At 38.5% G+C, this 15,640-nt stretch overlaps 1 protein-coding gene across 2 annotated transcripts in view; it reads left to right on the top strand.

Moving 5' to 3' along the window:
* CAMK4 (calcium/calmodulin dependent protein kinase IV) overlaps positions 1 to 15,640 on the top strand; it is a 139,580-nt gene that overhangs the window by 81,298 nt on the left and 42,642 nt on the right. For both annotated transcript variants that reach the window (XM_030968453.1, XM_030968454.1), the window contains exon 5: positions 11,026 to 11,098. In XM_030968453.1, coding sequence (XP_030824313.1) covers positions 11,026 to 11,098 — 73 coding nt within the window. The remainder of the gene's footprint in view (positions 1 to 11,025; positions 11,099 to 15,640) is intronic.

Raw genomic sequence — 15,640 nt, 5'->3', positions numbered from 1 at the left:
TATATTTGCACATGGGTTTCAGATCAGATCATTCTCAGGAGGGCTGGATACTCTATAGGAATCTTTCATGAGATCTTGCAAAGGCAAAACACAAAAAACCCAGTGAAGCAGTTGGTTCCTGAGCAGCAACCATCTGTGTGGTAGGAGAACTGAAGAGAAAAGATTACATGAGATCCAGGATGGGGAACCACATTATTTGATTAAACCAGGATTTAATATACTGACAGTTTCAACATTCTGTAAGCTATACTCAGTGGTGACTATGGGATTTGATCTGTCAGATTGATCTTTTCAAAAAGATTGGATGCTTGATCCAATAGTTTGGACAGCTAGGACCAGTTGCATTCTGACTAGAAGGAAAGTCACTCAGTGGAATTGCAGAGCCCCCTTGTGATGCTGTAGATAAGCACCAATATTGTGGAGATCTGAACTCTGCACCCTCCTTTGCCCCATGTACAACAGAACTGGAAACTTTGTCAATACAGACCTCTGTGATTTGGAAAAAGACCCAACAAGTAATGAAACAAGAAACCATATTAAATTATTTTCAGCTCTTAAGCCGGGAGTATTACTTCACTCTTCAACCTTAAACTAAAAATAATTAAACAGAAATATGCAGCCAAGATGTTTTGCACTAGTGACTCCAATTAAACACTAGCTGTTTCCCCTTTCTAAGCTGGGCTAAAGGATTAAAACTTGCATTGTTCTGTACAATATCTGCCATCTGAGCTTTTGGGAGGATAAATTTAGCTTTCTGCCTTAGGGCAGATTCCCCTCTCATGCATAATCTTTTCAGTCCTTACATCTTTTTATCGTGCAACCAGGAAATGTCCTGACTGACAGAGAGACCTTGTGCACACCTTTTCCTGTGCTTGTATGATTCCCATCACAGGAGAAAGATAATGAATGACCTGGAATACCTCCTCCTGAGCAGAGGAGCTGTGTCAGCTGTCAGGGACAGCTGTGACCAGGTTTGAGATCCACCCCATGGCTGTCCCCAGGGTGAGACCCTGTGTGGACAAGCAGGACCCCAGTGTGGCCTGGCACCACCTCCAGGGTGTGCCAGGAATACCTTATTTGTCTTATTTTTAAACCACCGCCCATACACAGACAGCAAAGCAGCTTTTATACTCTGGAGGAGTTTCTCTTATCCCTCTTTCTAATCAGCTATGAGCAAATGACACAGCTGGGCCTGTTACACAAGCAGCGCTGCTCTCCTGGCTGCAAACACCTTCATTGCTGTTACTGCTAAATCTCGTAATATGCTGCTACTTTTTATATCAACTGTTTTATTGCTCCGGTTTTCTCCCATCCCAGATGTCCATTCTTCTTCTGAATACTATTTGAGCTGCAGAAGAGTAAGTTCTTCCATGCAAACATCCCTCTTATCACGAAGATGATTTTATAAACACCCAAGATCCAATTAGTCTTCTAGAATCCTGTTAGCATTGTTGATGTGCTGCTGGTTTCATGCCATTCTAACTAAAAGTTCTGGATAATGAAATTATTCTTTTCCTTCACCATATTTAACAGTACTGTCAAATCATCCACATTATTGCTAAAATGAACTGTCATTATGACAATTTTTCAGTTGTGTTACCTAAAGGAAGATAAATTCAAGTGAATGTATCAGTTTGACACCTGAGTTAATACAGTTCAAATCAGACTGATTAGGGCTGTATTTTTAAAAAGAAAACTGTTTCTCAGACTTCATACATCACATTGTGGGTCATATCCTACATACCACCCCAAATACAAACTCAAAACTGGAGACGTTGGTGTAAATTACAATATTTATTGATAATGTATATGATGATTTTTGCCAACCCAGCAAGTGAGGAGGGACAAAGAACTTGTGTCAGAGAATGACGAAGAGAATGGCAGACTACTGGAGGAATTTACCAGGATAGAGAGAAAAATGCAGCAGGTCTAAATTAACTGGTATTAAAGTTCTTTACAGGTGCTGCATCTCCAGCCTAGTGCTAGGACATACTTCTCACATTTGCCCCTCCTCTTTCATTCCTGCATGTCTAAAACAGACAGGCATGGTTGAAGTGCATTTAAACCAGCAGTGTTTTGACAGAGCCCCAAGGGACAATCTTCTGATAAGGCTCGGAGTGTTCCAGTAATGGTAAGCCCAAAAGCACAATCTGATATCTTGTCTTTTATGGGCTACCTTTTGTTCAAGTTGGGGGTTTTTTTTGCAATCAAATTTTATTCGTATCTATTGTCTTCCAGCTGAATCACCAGTATATATCTGTTTCTCAAATATGAATGTCAGCAAAAAAAATCAACTCTACTTTAACTTCTTTTTAGTCAGAATACCTGCAGATTGCTAAGAATAGTTTTTGGTTTTTCCACTTCAGATAAAAATGTCAATACATTCATAATTGTTTTTACTTTGGCATCTTGACCATAGGCTTTTCTGTTTCTTCTTTCATGTTATTATTAAGTGCACCAGACAATGTCTAAAAATAGCACTTGCAGCTGACAGTCTCTTGACTCACTTCCATTTCAAAGTTCACATAATTTCCTGTGAACTCTAGGTTCAAACTCATATTCTCTTCTTTTATATAGTATGCATTAACAAAAATATTGTTAATATTTAATTAATATTAATTAAATATTATTGTTCTAAATAACTTGCCTTTTTAAGACGTGTAAGAATGATTGCTTCTTATGGACAAAATATAGCAAAGCTTTCCCAGGCATTAGGAGCACCTTTTTGTTTGCGCCTTTGGAAATTAAAATTGCTAAGGGATGTCAAAAATATTCAAGGAATTAATCAGTCACTAAAGTGGGAGTCTTTTATGAGCTAGTGTCAGAATAGCACTTTCTGTTTGCTTCAGTGCCCTGGCCTCATTATGTTATGGCAGTCTGTCTGTCTTGTGAACAGGGGTCGGAGAAGTCCTTTGGACTCCCTGCTTCGTGGGACCATGTTACAGATCCCTCACTCAGGACTGGCAAAAATAGAAAGAGGTTGTGCCTTGACTACACCAACTATGCCTGTTCTCTGAAGCTGGAGTCAAGAAACAGAACTCTGATAAATGTGCTCTTTGATATCTTAGTAGTTTATTTAGCTTCTCTTGAATTTATCTTCAGTAATGATACGACCGAGTAATTTCAGAATAAAGACATGTGCATTAATGCTCATTTGTAGTCCTTCCTTCCAATGTAATTTGGTATTTTGTTTTTCATACAGAGTTGCAGTAATGCCTTTACACCTGTTTTTTTTTGGTGGTCAGTGCCCAATTTTATGTCACTCTGGAAACTGGGAAAGCCCTTTGTAAGTTGTACATATCAGTGCCTGTGAAGCTCTTTAGTTTATTAGATATTTTTAATATGAAGGTTCTTGAGATTATAGCTCCTCTGACAGATGTATTCTTAGTTTTCTAACACAGCCTTAGCATTGTAATATAGATATACATAGTCTGTATGGCAGACAAACTAGGTGAATTAAATTAACCTGCTAAATTAGTTAGAAAGTTGATTGAGGCTTAGCTGAATCCCTTGATTATTAATAAATTTTAATTTCTTATTTGATTGAAATTCAGAGATGTTTTCACAGCCTTTGAAGTATATATACCCACAGACTATATAACTGTACATATATATGTTCATACAGAAAGTCCCTGACTGACCCAAGTGTAATGATGTGCCTTCTGTGCATTGATTCAACACCTCTCCTGAAATTATAAAGTCACTTAGGACATGTGTGGCTTTGCACATTTTGGATTTAATTGCTTTTTTTGTTGGGGACATTATGACAAGAGTGTGAAGCGAAGTCAGAATGTTTTAGGAAGAAGTGCAGTTTTCCTAAATATTCAGAGCACTGAAATGCTTTTCCTAGATGATAATTAAGGGGATTTTTTAATGAAAGCCTGAAAAGCAAATATGTTTTAGGTAATGTACTTCTCAGTTCAGTGTTAATCTTTAGTCGCAGTTGTAAGGAATGGATCACAGACCTGTAAACTATAAAAGAGGTGCCAAGGCCACAAAAGAAGGTCTTGAAGAGGTGAACCTAAAATAATCCTGAACTGAATCATGATAATGTGAATGCTCCTGGGAATTGTGACATAGAGGAATATAAGCACAGTCTGAGTTATGCAAACTGTGCTCAGTTCCAACATTTGATGGTCTGTTGTTCACTTGTGCTGGGAAGTGGGTGATGTGCCAGAGCGAGCTCCAGAGCAACATGTTTAAAATGTCATGGTAGCTACAGCTGCACTGGTTTGGCATGGAGGGCTGGAGTGGGCAGGTGGGTCACCTGAACTTGGGTAGGATCTTTCTACCACCCTTGGGCATCCATGGTTTTGGTTTTTGTTTCTTAAATACCTCTGTAGTCTTATGTGTAAGCTATTCCAGTGACTCTCCAGACTGATAATTATATTCAGTGTCAATACTAGAAAAAACTTTCTTCTGTAAATTCAGCCAGTATTTGTTTGCCTTACCCCCAGTAGGTAGAGAGAACATAATTACTTTATTCCTTAAAGCACACTTTATAGAAAGCTCTCATGCAGCAGAGCATTGTGAAAGACTATTTTCTTTGCCCCTGCAGTCTTTTGTCCCTCATAATGTTTTCTCTGTTTCAGTTGCTGTCTGTTGAAAGTCCTCCACATGCCCACATCTTTCCCATATCCTGGGGCCCTTAGCTGGTCAGAGAAACCCGATTAAAACCTCAGTAGCTGTTGCTAGGTAGCTTCATTGGTGCCTTCAGTGCTGCTCTTTTCCCCTCCCCAGGCCACTGCCTGTTTTGCAAGCTTTCAGGGATTCCCCTGAGTTGTGACATGCTCCAGTAACTCCCTTTGCTGCATTGCCTCACACGGCCCCTTGCACGGGAGCTTTTGAGGGAAGCTTGCAGCCAGTTCATGAGCGCTGCGGCTTCACAACTTCTAGAAGCAAAGACTGTTGTTTTTTAAAATATCTTCCGAGATCAAGCTCCTGAAAGGTGAACTTGTCTAATTCTGTGGGTGCCGAGTTGGAAGTAGAAGGTTGAAGAGGGGGAAACAAGTCCTAGTATGAGCTATGAGAAATATGTAATCTTTCTCTAAATTCGCTTGCATGCCTCATCTATCAGAGAGTGAGTCTTGCTTAGTAACAATGGAAGGAAAACAGTTTTCCTGAATGACTGCAGTGCTGAATTTCGTTTATAAACACAGTATTGAAGAAAAACTTCTAGTTTGTTTCTCAGGGAATCAGATCCAATCAGTATTTCCCATTATCTTTTTTCAGATGACAGACAGGCAGTTTGAGTCATTAGAGACAGTAACAGCTAGCCTGCTCTGGAATATGAACATGGTTGTAGAATAAGGGAGATTCTGCAGAGCTAATTTTAAAAATATTTATTATTCCTCACTTTTGTAGTATGGAAAATGCATCCATATTTATGTGGGAAACCTTTTTTTTAACTAAACAAATGCAACTAGGAATTGCAATCACCTCAATACAGACAAGAACTAATAGATCTGTGAATCATTCATTGAGAAACTGTCCCTTGTGGAAACCATTTTGCTATTGAATAGAGTGATGTCATTTTCTTTTCCTGTTTCTGCTAGTTTTTGTCTCACTTTATCTTGTAGAAATCTTCTAATTTCATTTTAATTGAGTACAAGAATTTGCATAAGAATTGAGTGGTTGCAGAAAAAATCTCCATGACAACCAAAGCATTTTAGATAAATTAACATTTATTGTATAGAACCAAGCAATTTTTAAAATGGTTAGGACATATTGGCATTGGAATAGAACTTGTATGTATCACAGGCAGCATCCTGCCTGAGACTGTAGATGAAGTAGCATGACACAGCTAAGATGTGGTGCAAGGGTTTTGGGTAAAAGCCAGCTTAGAGGCAGAATGAAAATTACCCTAGAAAGAGTGATGGCTTTTTTTAATGTCACAGTAGTTATAAAAGATGGTCTGCAGGGCAAATACAGACAGCACTCAAAGAAAACAAAACAATGTTGGGAACTGATAAAGTATAATAATTTTTACTGTCTTAGATAGCCAAGTTTAGCAGGACTTTTGCAAGCCACATGATGTGTTTCTAAATTCAGCTAATATTCAAATGCTACCAACTCCACATTGTGAAGAAATAGTATTTATAGCAGCAACATTAAATAATTGCTAAGAGGTGTGTACTGCCAGTGTCTAGCCCCGTCTAGCATCCTCTGGCATTGGATGAATCCTCTCCTTGCTCAAAGCAGGTTCCTGGGTGGTTTTGATTTTCTTTTTCTACCAGTGCAGCCGTGCAAGCTCTGTTTCTCTTGCTGGACTTGGAAATAGCTTGCCCCCTGTGTTGTTACTCTTCGAAAAATCAAACCCCAAACCTAGTCCTGTCCTTCTCTGATGAAATGTTTGTTCCTTTAGGAGACACTGATTATTTTCACTTGCCTGATGTGCTAATCGTTAATGCCCAGAAACATGTCCTAGCCAAATGTAAAATTGTATACCAATATAATTTTAATACTCCTCTGAAAATTGATTCTTAAATGATGCATTGGGATTCCCTATCTCTTTCCTCCTTGATTTTCAGTTCCCATGTGTTTAGCTTAGCCGGACTGCGCATTTCCTTTTTTTCCCCTACCAGTAAAAATATTTCTGCAGAGCAGGTATGGCCACTATCTCCCTCTCTTTACTGGAATGGCCCACTGCTTTCCATGGCTTCACACAGATACAGTGAATTAAAGCCCAGCAGCAGGAAGAATGCCCCAAAAGGAGTAAAATGCTTTTCATGGTCTTCCCATATCACACTGGATGCTGCAGGGACGGGATGAATGCTGGTAGGAGTTCATGTATCTGCAGATGTAGACCCTCATGAAGACATGCAACATGGAAATATTATTTAAAAATCGGCAAGAGCTGCAGTTCCATGGTACTGAGGCTACACTGAAAACCATCTGCAAAACTAAAGAATTTATATTGCAAGAAAACTTCCAGTGCTCATAAGGAAAGGAAATGCTGGAAAGGCCAGTTGAATCTGGCGAGGATTACTGCCAATGATGAAACACTTGAACACATACATGTGTTTGATGATGGAGGCTGCCAAAATATCAGCTGTATTCCTCCCCAGACACACATTATGCCATTTCCACGTGCTTGCTGGGCAGTGTGATGCTGGGGTGGTTTTCTCACTGCTAAATCTGTTATACCCCCATTACCTGGCAAGGCTCTTCCACCCCTGGGCAGCAGCAGCGGCTGAAAGAGCAAGATAACACAGATTTCCATGGGGTGCCCGAGCCCTGCAGGCAGGCAGGAATGTGTCTCAGCACCATGGGACTCAGGCTGTTCCCAAAGGACATCTCCTTCTCTGCTGGCACTGGGAGTAGGAGCTCTGGGAATTATTTTCCTGCTCCTCTATTTAGGAGGAGGCAGATTTGTCTCAAATATGATGACATGTGTTTGGAAAGACAAGATTGAGTCAGGTGGTATTTTGGGAGAGCTCTGGCTTGCTGTCCATCTAGTAGCCATTCTGCTAAATGTGTGTCTTGACATATAAAAGTGTCAACAATGGATCAGCATATTCAAATAAATGTGTGTGCAGAACCATGAAAAAGGGATGCTACACAAACAGGCATTGCATTTTTGCTCGGTCTAGAATGTCTCTATTTTGAAGTTGCGTCTTAAATTTCCTGGATGCCTGCAGCACCAAATTAAGTGTTTTTCCAAGCATATTCTCTGTTTTCCAGCAGTTTCCTGCTGTATTCCTCACAGTTGTTCTCTCCAGCACCCTCTTGGCCTACCTGGCTCATTGATACATATCAATGAAAATATTTAATTAGTTCCTTCTTGCTGCTGTTCCTATCTTTCTGTCCTCTAAGCAAAGGCCTAATCTTCCTTCACCCATGATTTTGTCAAAGATCATCCTGTAAACTAGGTATAAATAGTTGGGGTTTGCTTCAGTAATAGTGAAATAAGATATTTCTGCAGGTTTCCTTCCCCTTATAGAAAAAAGGCAATGAGTAATTGTTAATCTGCAGGCTGAATTTGAAAAATCCTTTTAAAGAAGACTCATTGGTCTCAGGTAGGAGTCTTGCTGGCACACCTACCATTTGTCTTATGTAAACTGTCATGGGGAGGATGCAAAAAATAAATATGCAGATGATCCCCCAGCTTTACTAGATAACCTAAACTACAGGATAATCTTCTTTCACTATTGCTCTTACTGCCTAATAGCCAGGTTTTAGTTCTAAAGCAGAGTACCCTTGGAAATAAATTTTCATCTTTAAAAAGGGATATGTATTTTTTCATTTATTGCTGTCACAGAATATTGGGGCTTTCGTTTGCTAGATTATTATTAATTAAGAGTAAGGTTTCTATCCTCAATAAATCTGAATTCTAGACTTCTGGAAAACTGGAAAGGTAACTCTGTATGACATGACCTGTAATTGGCCAGTGCATATTATTCACCTGTAACATTGGCATATGGGTCCAGTGCATTGCAGAATATTTCTACAGTTGTTTCTTATTGCTTTCCAGAAATATGGGCCCACACTTCATTACATTTTTTATTTTAAAGTGTAAATTACAAGGCTTCATCTACAAGGTCTTTGTGTTTTCTCTGCTGTGCGTTTAATATAAATAATGACAGCAGCATGCTGTCCTTACCAGCATATATTGTCTAAATCAGCATGGACTCATCTTGAGGTCAAGAGGGCAGCCTTGAGTGTCTCTTTGATTTTTTCCTTGTTTCCAGTGGTCAGGTAATTAACATTGGCTGGGCATTTACAGGAAGCTCCTGTTTTCTTTGATTTTGATGAGTGGAGGAAAATACAAAGACATAGACTGCCGTTAAGGTTTTTTGTTTTGTTTTGTTTTGTTTTCATTCCCCTGGTTTACTCATTTCAAAAAGATAGAAAAAAGTCTGAGCTACCACACTGTAAATAGAGAATTTTTTTGGATTAAGGGAGAAATGTAAATTGAATTGTAACTGCCTTACTTCATAATCCCCTGATTTTATTCTGAGATATATTGGAAAAACAGAGTATTCTAAATACTGTTTAAGCCTTAGAACCTGCCTCATGCATTTCTGAAGTCAGGTGCACAAGGTTACCCTGCACTTGGGGGACTCAGTGTGTGGGGCAGGGTGGATGCTACAGACCAGCACATCTGGCTGACACTACTTCATTTGAATCAAAAAGGAGGAGGAAGAAAAGCCAGTGTATTTGGGGCAATGAATGCAAGAGCATTAATGGGGCTCAGGTATCACAATGTAATCTAACACAAGAGGATAATTCAGCCTGAAATGGCTGAGGAGTAATCTAGGCTACAAGCACAATGTAGAATTTTATGGAGTAATTTTTAGGTTTTTGTAACCTCTTTCCTATACTTCAGGGTAAAAGCCTAATATAATGTCTCAGTGAGTAAGATTTGCTTTGTTTTTCCCTTATGGTGATAAGTTCCAGTAAAACTCTCCCTAATGGTGTAAACAGATGACCAAAATAGGAGAAGGGCTGAAGGCATAAAAAAAGCAAAGGTGTTAAAGCAGTGCTTATGGCAGGACAGCTAAAGGGTTGCCAAAAAACCCAAAGAACCCAAACCAAACAAGCTTCTAGAAATAATCCCAAGCAATTATGCAGCAAAGAAATAATGATGAAATAGATGAGCTGTTTGAGGGGGATTACTTGCTGTTGTTGCTGCCGCACGAATAGACTCAGTTCTCTGTGAACACAATGAGTGTAAAGGTCAAGAGATGGCAGCTGATGGGGAATATCCCTGGCTTCCCACAGTGTGTTGCCTCTGTGTCTGGTGGAGTGCTGTCTTTGCATTGTTTCTTATTTCTAATCACTTAATGTTCTAATGAGTATAAAGTAATGCTTTTGCGTGTAGTTACTCACACCTTTCCTGTCAGTTTTGTGAAGCTGTGAGGAGCTGCATTGATGGTAACTCAGCATTAATCTGTTATTTCAGTGAAAGGAAGTGATAAAAAGTGCAGAGCAGGAGTAGTGGGGAGAAAGAAGGATAGCCTTCCTGCCACCAGCTAAGCCTTTTTATGGATCTTGGGGCAGAAGGTCTTTCCAGTGACCCCAGACATTAAAGGTTCCTTGCTGTTCTGCTTCATGGGGATTTTAGGATATTGTTTTATAAAACTGCCTGTCTGCTTGCAGAACATCATTTTATAGAATGTCTTGTAGGTGCCACAGGCTCTGTTCCAAGACAACATCTGTCTATGTTTTCTTGGGCTTTGAAAAATTAATATACTAAAAATATCAAGACTTCAGATCAAAAATCTGACCTTTAAGGTAACTCTCTGAGGGACAATTATTGTAGTTCACAACTACTATGTTCAGTTACAAACATTAGTAAAAACACTGTTGAGTGTCTTAAATAGAGTATTAGGATATCTTAATGATAGATCCTTCTTTTATTAATTGCTTGTACATCATTATGCAAACCTGTGTCTACTGCTGACTCTGTAAGGAAAAGTAGCTTTTCAGAAAGAAAAAAGTAGCTTTAGTTGTAAAAATCCTGGGTTTCCTTGCATATAGCATCCCCAGTTTTCTACTGAGGGAAAAGAGACAGTTGTTTAGCCCATCACACTTGAGGAATAATTTGAAACTAGTAAAGTTTTACACTAACCTTTACCCTTGAATAATTCTGTGTGTGCATTGCATTTGTTTTATAACTTACTATATATCTGTCTGTTTAACTAACTAACTAACTAACTAACTGGGGAACAGGGGCTTAAGTTAAATATAAAAGTGAAAAAACAGTTCCTAAATGTTGAATAGTTTTGTCTTTCAGTAATTCAGATTCCCTGCATGTCAGAAAGTTTAAAAAATTCTAACTAAATGTGTATGTATATTATGAGAATCTTATCCAGTTGATATCTTACCTCCTGCATTTCATTTAATTGTAAATCAAGGGTAACTTAAATTGCAAAAGGGCTATTTTCTAGTCTCTTGGGGACACTCCACTGTCCTGGTCATATTTCAATTTGATTGCTTAGCTGTCTCATTTTTGAAAAGGAGCATCTACCTTCACTGTTTATTCACCTTGGTTCTTAACTGTGTTGCTTTTTTTTTCTGTAGGATTGTGGAAAAGGGGTACTACAGTGAAAGAGATGCTGCTGATGCTGTCAAACAAATCCTGGAGGCAGTTTCTGTGAGTATTATCTGGCATATCATGCTCAGCACCTGATCTTTCATCCGTGGTGGCTCAATAAATATTTGTGTGTGAAAGAGGCAGTGTGCACAGGTTTCCTCTGACAATCAGCTCCTTCCTGATAATTTTTAAGTAATCAGTGACACTTTGAAGAATTGCACTTCAATCACAGTGACAGTACTGTTGAGAGAGAGCAGAATAATAATTGTTACCAGTAGCTTGTGCAATTTCTAATGTACCGTCTTCCTCTTTATGTTTTGTGCCTTTCAAACATTGGATTTTTTTATATAATAATTTCACATTCTATTAGTTAGAGAAATACAGATTCTTGAGGAAGGTTTCTAATGTCTACATACAGCATTTCTGTACATTTTCTGTGCTTCTTAGTCACTTGTGGCTCTTCCATCTGATTTCACACAAGATGTTCTCCAAACCAGCAATCAGATGCTGGGGAAATAACTTAAGAAATTAATTTGCCCAATGTCCAGTGTAAATGTTGGCAGTGTTCACTTCCAGTACAGAAGATAGGGGACAAGAGAAAAGAGAGGTCAGCCTGCAGGCTCATCTGAGGCATGTTAGTGGTGAGCAGGCTCTGTACAGGCCATCCATGGAAACTCAGTGTCAAAGGAGCTGTCCTCAGAAAAGGACTGGTGGGGATTACTGGCCTCTGCAGAAGGTATCCATAGATGAGGAGATTAATGGTTACAGCAGCAATTCTGTTCATCAGAAGGAGCAGGGCAACCTGGGCATGTTTGCCTGGGATGATAACAAAATACCTCAGTGTGAAAAACCCCTGTTGGTATTATTAGTGTGAGCCTGTTCACACTAAATAAGATTTGAGAACTGACGTTCACAACACTAACTGCACATACTGCAAGGCCATGCCTGTTCACTTCATGGTCCCTTCTGAATGATCTGATGTCTACTGTGTCACTGACATCCAAAGAAATCTAAATTATGTATTTTACAGCACAACATAATGCATTTGTATAAACTTTCAAAATTGGCTCTGATTATTATTTTATTTCTAATTTTTTCTTTCTGTTGAAGTGCCCTAGTTAAGATGGCTCTACATTATTTAACATTCTTTTACAAAAAAAAATTATTAATAAGTTCTGCTAAAATATATTTCAGACAGTGTTTAAGCTCTTTATTTTAAAGCCAGAAACAAAAGAAAAATCTTCCTCTTCTATGAGCCGTAATAGCTTGGCTGAAATCAATGGAACAGTGACGTATGAAAATTATAAAGCTGATTTTTATATAAGCAATAATTAGGATTTCTATGGTTCCTTGTAGTAGGTCCCTAACTAGGATGAACTCTATTCACTTCTGCTCTTACAGCTGACACCAAATATCTAAGCCAAAGCTGGAAGAGCTGTGGAAGTGGCAGTTCCCAGCTTGGGATCTCTGCAGCCCTGCAGAAGTACTCTGATAGATTTGGGCTATAAACTTGACAGAATGATGTTTGTGAGCAGGACAGGAGCTATTGTTCGGAACTGGAAAATGCTGCTGCAGCAGAATAATCTTTTCAAAATAAAAGGAAATGTATCCTTAGATCATTCTTAAAACCAAATATTTGTACAATTTGTACAATAGGCAATGCCAATGAATACCCTTCTGGCACCACACAGGCTTTTTGAACTATCTGAATTTTATAAATTGCTCTTTGAAAAAGCAGCGTCCAGCCTTCCTTTGCTGACCTCTCTTGAGCTAAATGTTTTATAAGGCCCCTGTTCAGGGCTGTTGCTATAGTCATGGATCTGTCCTTGCAGTGGATCATTAAGGAGGAGGTATTATGTCTTCATATAGCAAAGGTTTTTATGAGACACTTCTAAAGAATTTAATAAGTGTAGAGTGGCCTTTTAAAAGCACATAAGCATTTTTTATTCAATTTCCTTTGAAATTGTTAAAGCAAATGGACTGAATTACAGACTAATCAATAAAGATTAGTCAATCAATAAATTCTAGGTCTGTCTTTTTCTGGTTTTTTCAGGCTTTTGTAATACCTGAATACCTGTATGCCCAGCTTAACTGGCTTACCAACAATTAATCAAGCAACCAAAGTATCGCACAGAAGATTAATCTGAATCTTCATGTCACAAACCATCATAAATATATCAGACATCTGTAATCCCAAGATCGGAGAAAATAACAAAACCAGTGCTGTCATGTAGACCTCCACATTAATTTTGTCTTTTTTCATTATTTTCCTTTCTTCTGTTTACATCTGATCTGGAGTTCCCAGGCAGTGGCTGTATTTGCCCTTAGAGGGAACACATTACTTTTTTTTTCCTCTCTTTTGCATTTTTGCCTTTTCCGTTACTCTTTAGCTGTTCTTCAGGCTGGGAGAAAGCTTCATTCATAAGATAAAAGGCTTATACAAAACTAGGTCAAACCAATGTTCATCCCTTTAGCTCTTCTGCTGTGCTGTTCAAGACAAGTGGAGAGGTTTTGTTCCTCTCTGACAGCACACGGAGATGAGATGGAATCTCATGATTCCGTGAATGAGTTTCATGCCTAAAGAGGACGCATTTGAAGGCAGTCTTTCTTGGAACACTATTGTAATTCCTTTCCTCTCAGGGAATAAGTTACATGCAGTGTGGTCTTCTTGCACATGTATTTTAGTAGCAGTTTTTGGTTTTTTGGGTTTTTTTGGGTTTGTTGTTGTTGTTGGTTTTTTGTAGTGAGAGAATTTCTGCCTGTAGATGAGGCCAGATCTTCACTGAAGTGAAGAATGAGTTATTGATGTTTTGGTATCCAAGTAGTCCTCAAGAGATTGGTCACAGAAGGAATATTCTACACTTCTTTAGGAGAAGAACGCATATCCATTTTTTAGGTAGTTAAACTTCATAAAATTATACTGATATTTTTTTAATGTGTACTCTTCAAATCTTATATTTGTCACTAAAAGTAATGCTGTTCCTTCTTACCTATTCTACGTTAGTGTAAAAGGAATACTTTCTGCTTGGGGGCTAAATTACTCTTTTCAATATATTTAAATTTGAAATTAAGTTTAAAGTTTAGTTTTCTGTATTTAGGGTAGTTACTAGCATACATACAATATTTAGTTTTGAGCTCATCCATCAGTCTCTAAATTAATTTCCCATCAAATTTTACAGTAATTTGTTTTCTTAGATGGCCCATTATCTTGTCTAGATAGGAATACTTTCCTGAAGTTATATGTGGGACTCCCTCCATTTCTATTTTTTAGTTTAAATTTTCTACCGCTTCAAGCTTCATTATAGATCTGCGCTTCTGGATCCTTGTCATTTTAAACTCACAGGGAGCATGCTGAACTGCCAGGTATGGTGGCAAAGCCTGGGGGCACTTAAGCAGCTTGCAGGTTTGAGAGAGAAAGTCCAGATTAAAGGTTTCTATTCATTTCAGAGAATTTTGATCTGTCCAATAATGAACTGTATGTTAGTAGGTAAGAACCTACTTACGAATATGCAGCTTGCAAGCACATTTACAACATCTGAGTTACTGCTGTGTCTGACAATTGTTGCTTGGGCCAAATGAGCTAATCAGACTTCTAAAGGCAGGTTAAGACTCAAGAGAATTGATTTAGATATCTGGGGAGTTTGGCATTCAAAGAAAAGTGTGCAAGAGATAAAGATTATGCAGAGGTTTCCTTTTTGTTTCTATACAGTCATTGAGTTAGTTCTTGCTGGAGATAGAGACAACAAATGTATTTTTAGTTTTAGCCACCAGCTACAAGGTGAACTTACTTGAGGTGTAATTGTCACGTGTTTCTAAAATTTTGAACAAGGTGAATGTCTTACATTATCAATATATATTTAACAAAGCCTAAAAAGGCACACACCAAAAAAGGATAAGAGTTGGGAAGAAACACGGAGCTCAGTTCTGTAGAAAATGAAGTCAAAATTAAGAGAAGAGAATGACAGGGATGCCTAGGTATTACAACAGAGGGAAAAGACTTGTCTAAAATAGTAGCAAAATTTGGGAATACTCTATGCAGGAAGAAAAATACTATGCTTGATTGAAGATATTGAAGAACATTGACTTCCTCTCTTTAGAAGATTTTGCAAAGGATTTTCTTTTCAATAGATGAGGCATTTGTACCTTCAGGTTTCTACCCCGTCACTGATGAATCCTGAGTGTTTTCCATTTTCCCTCTGGCAGTAGAGAGTGGCTTTCTGAGTCTGCTCCTGGCATAAGTGTTTTTATCCATAAGGAGGAATTTAAGGAACAGACACTGTTCTGATCTATTACCCACCAACCCCTGCTTTTTTGAGGGAGAAAGAAGGGGAAATGTAAAATTCTTCTGTCAAATTTTCTGTATGTTTGCTTGAAAGTGGAACTTTAGAAACTTGCAGGTTTAGGCCAGATTCAGTATGTCTTCAACTATGTGGTTGTTGCTGAAGACCAATGCTTGATACTATAAGACAAGGAATTTGCTAAGGATTATGATTTTGTACTGTATTCCCTGAAAGCGTGGTCCACTTTGGCCATTACCCTTTTTACAGGCTCACAGCCTCTTGAAATAGCGTAGACACTACTTTGATAGTGGTTGTATTGCAC

Source organism: Camarhynchus parvulus, chromosome Z (genome assembly GCF_901933205.1).
Source record: "Camarhynchus parvulus chromosome Z, STF_HiC, whole genome shotgun sequence".
Lineage (NCBI taxonomy): Eukaryota > Metazoa > Chordata > Aves > Passeriformes > Thraupidae > Camarhynchus > Camarhynchus parvulus.
Note: the sequence above shows the minus strand (reverse complement) of the source record. Positions and strands in the feature narration are given on the sequence as shown.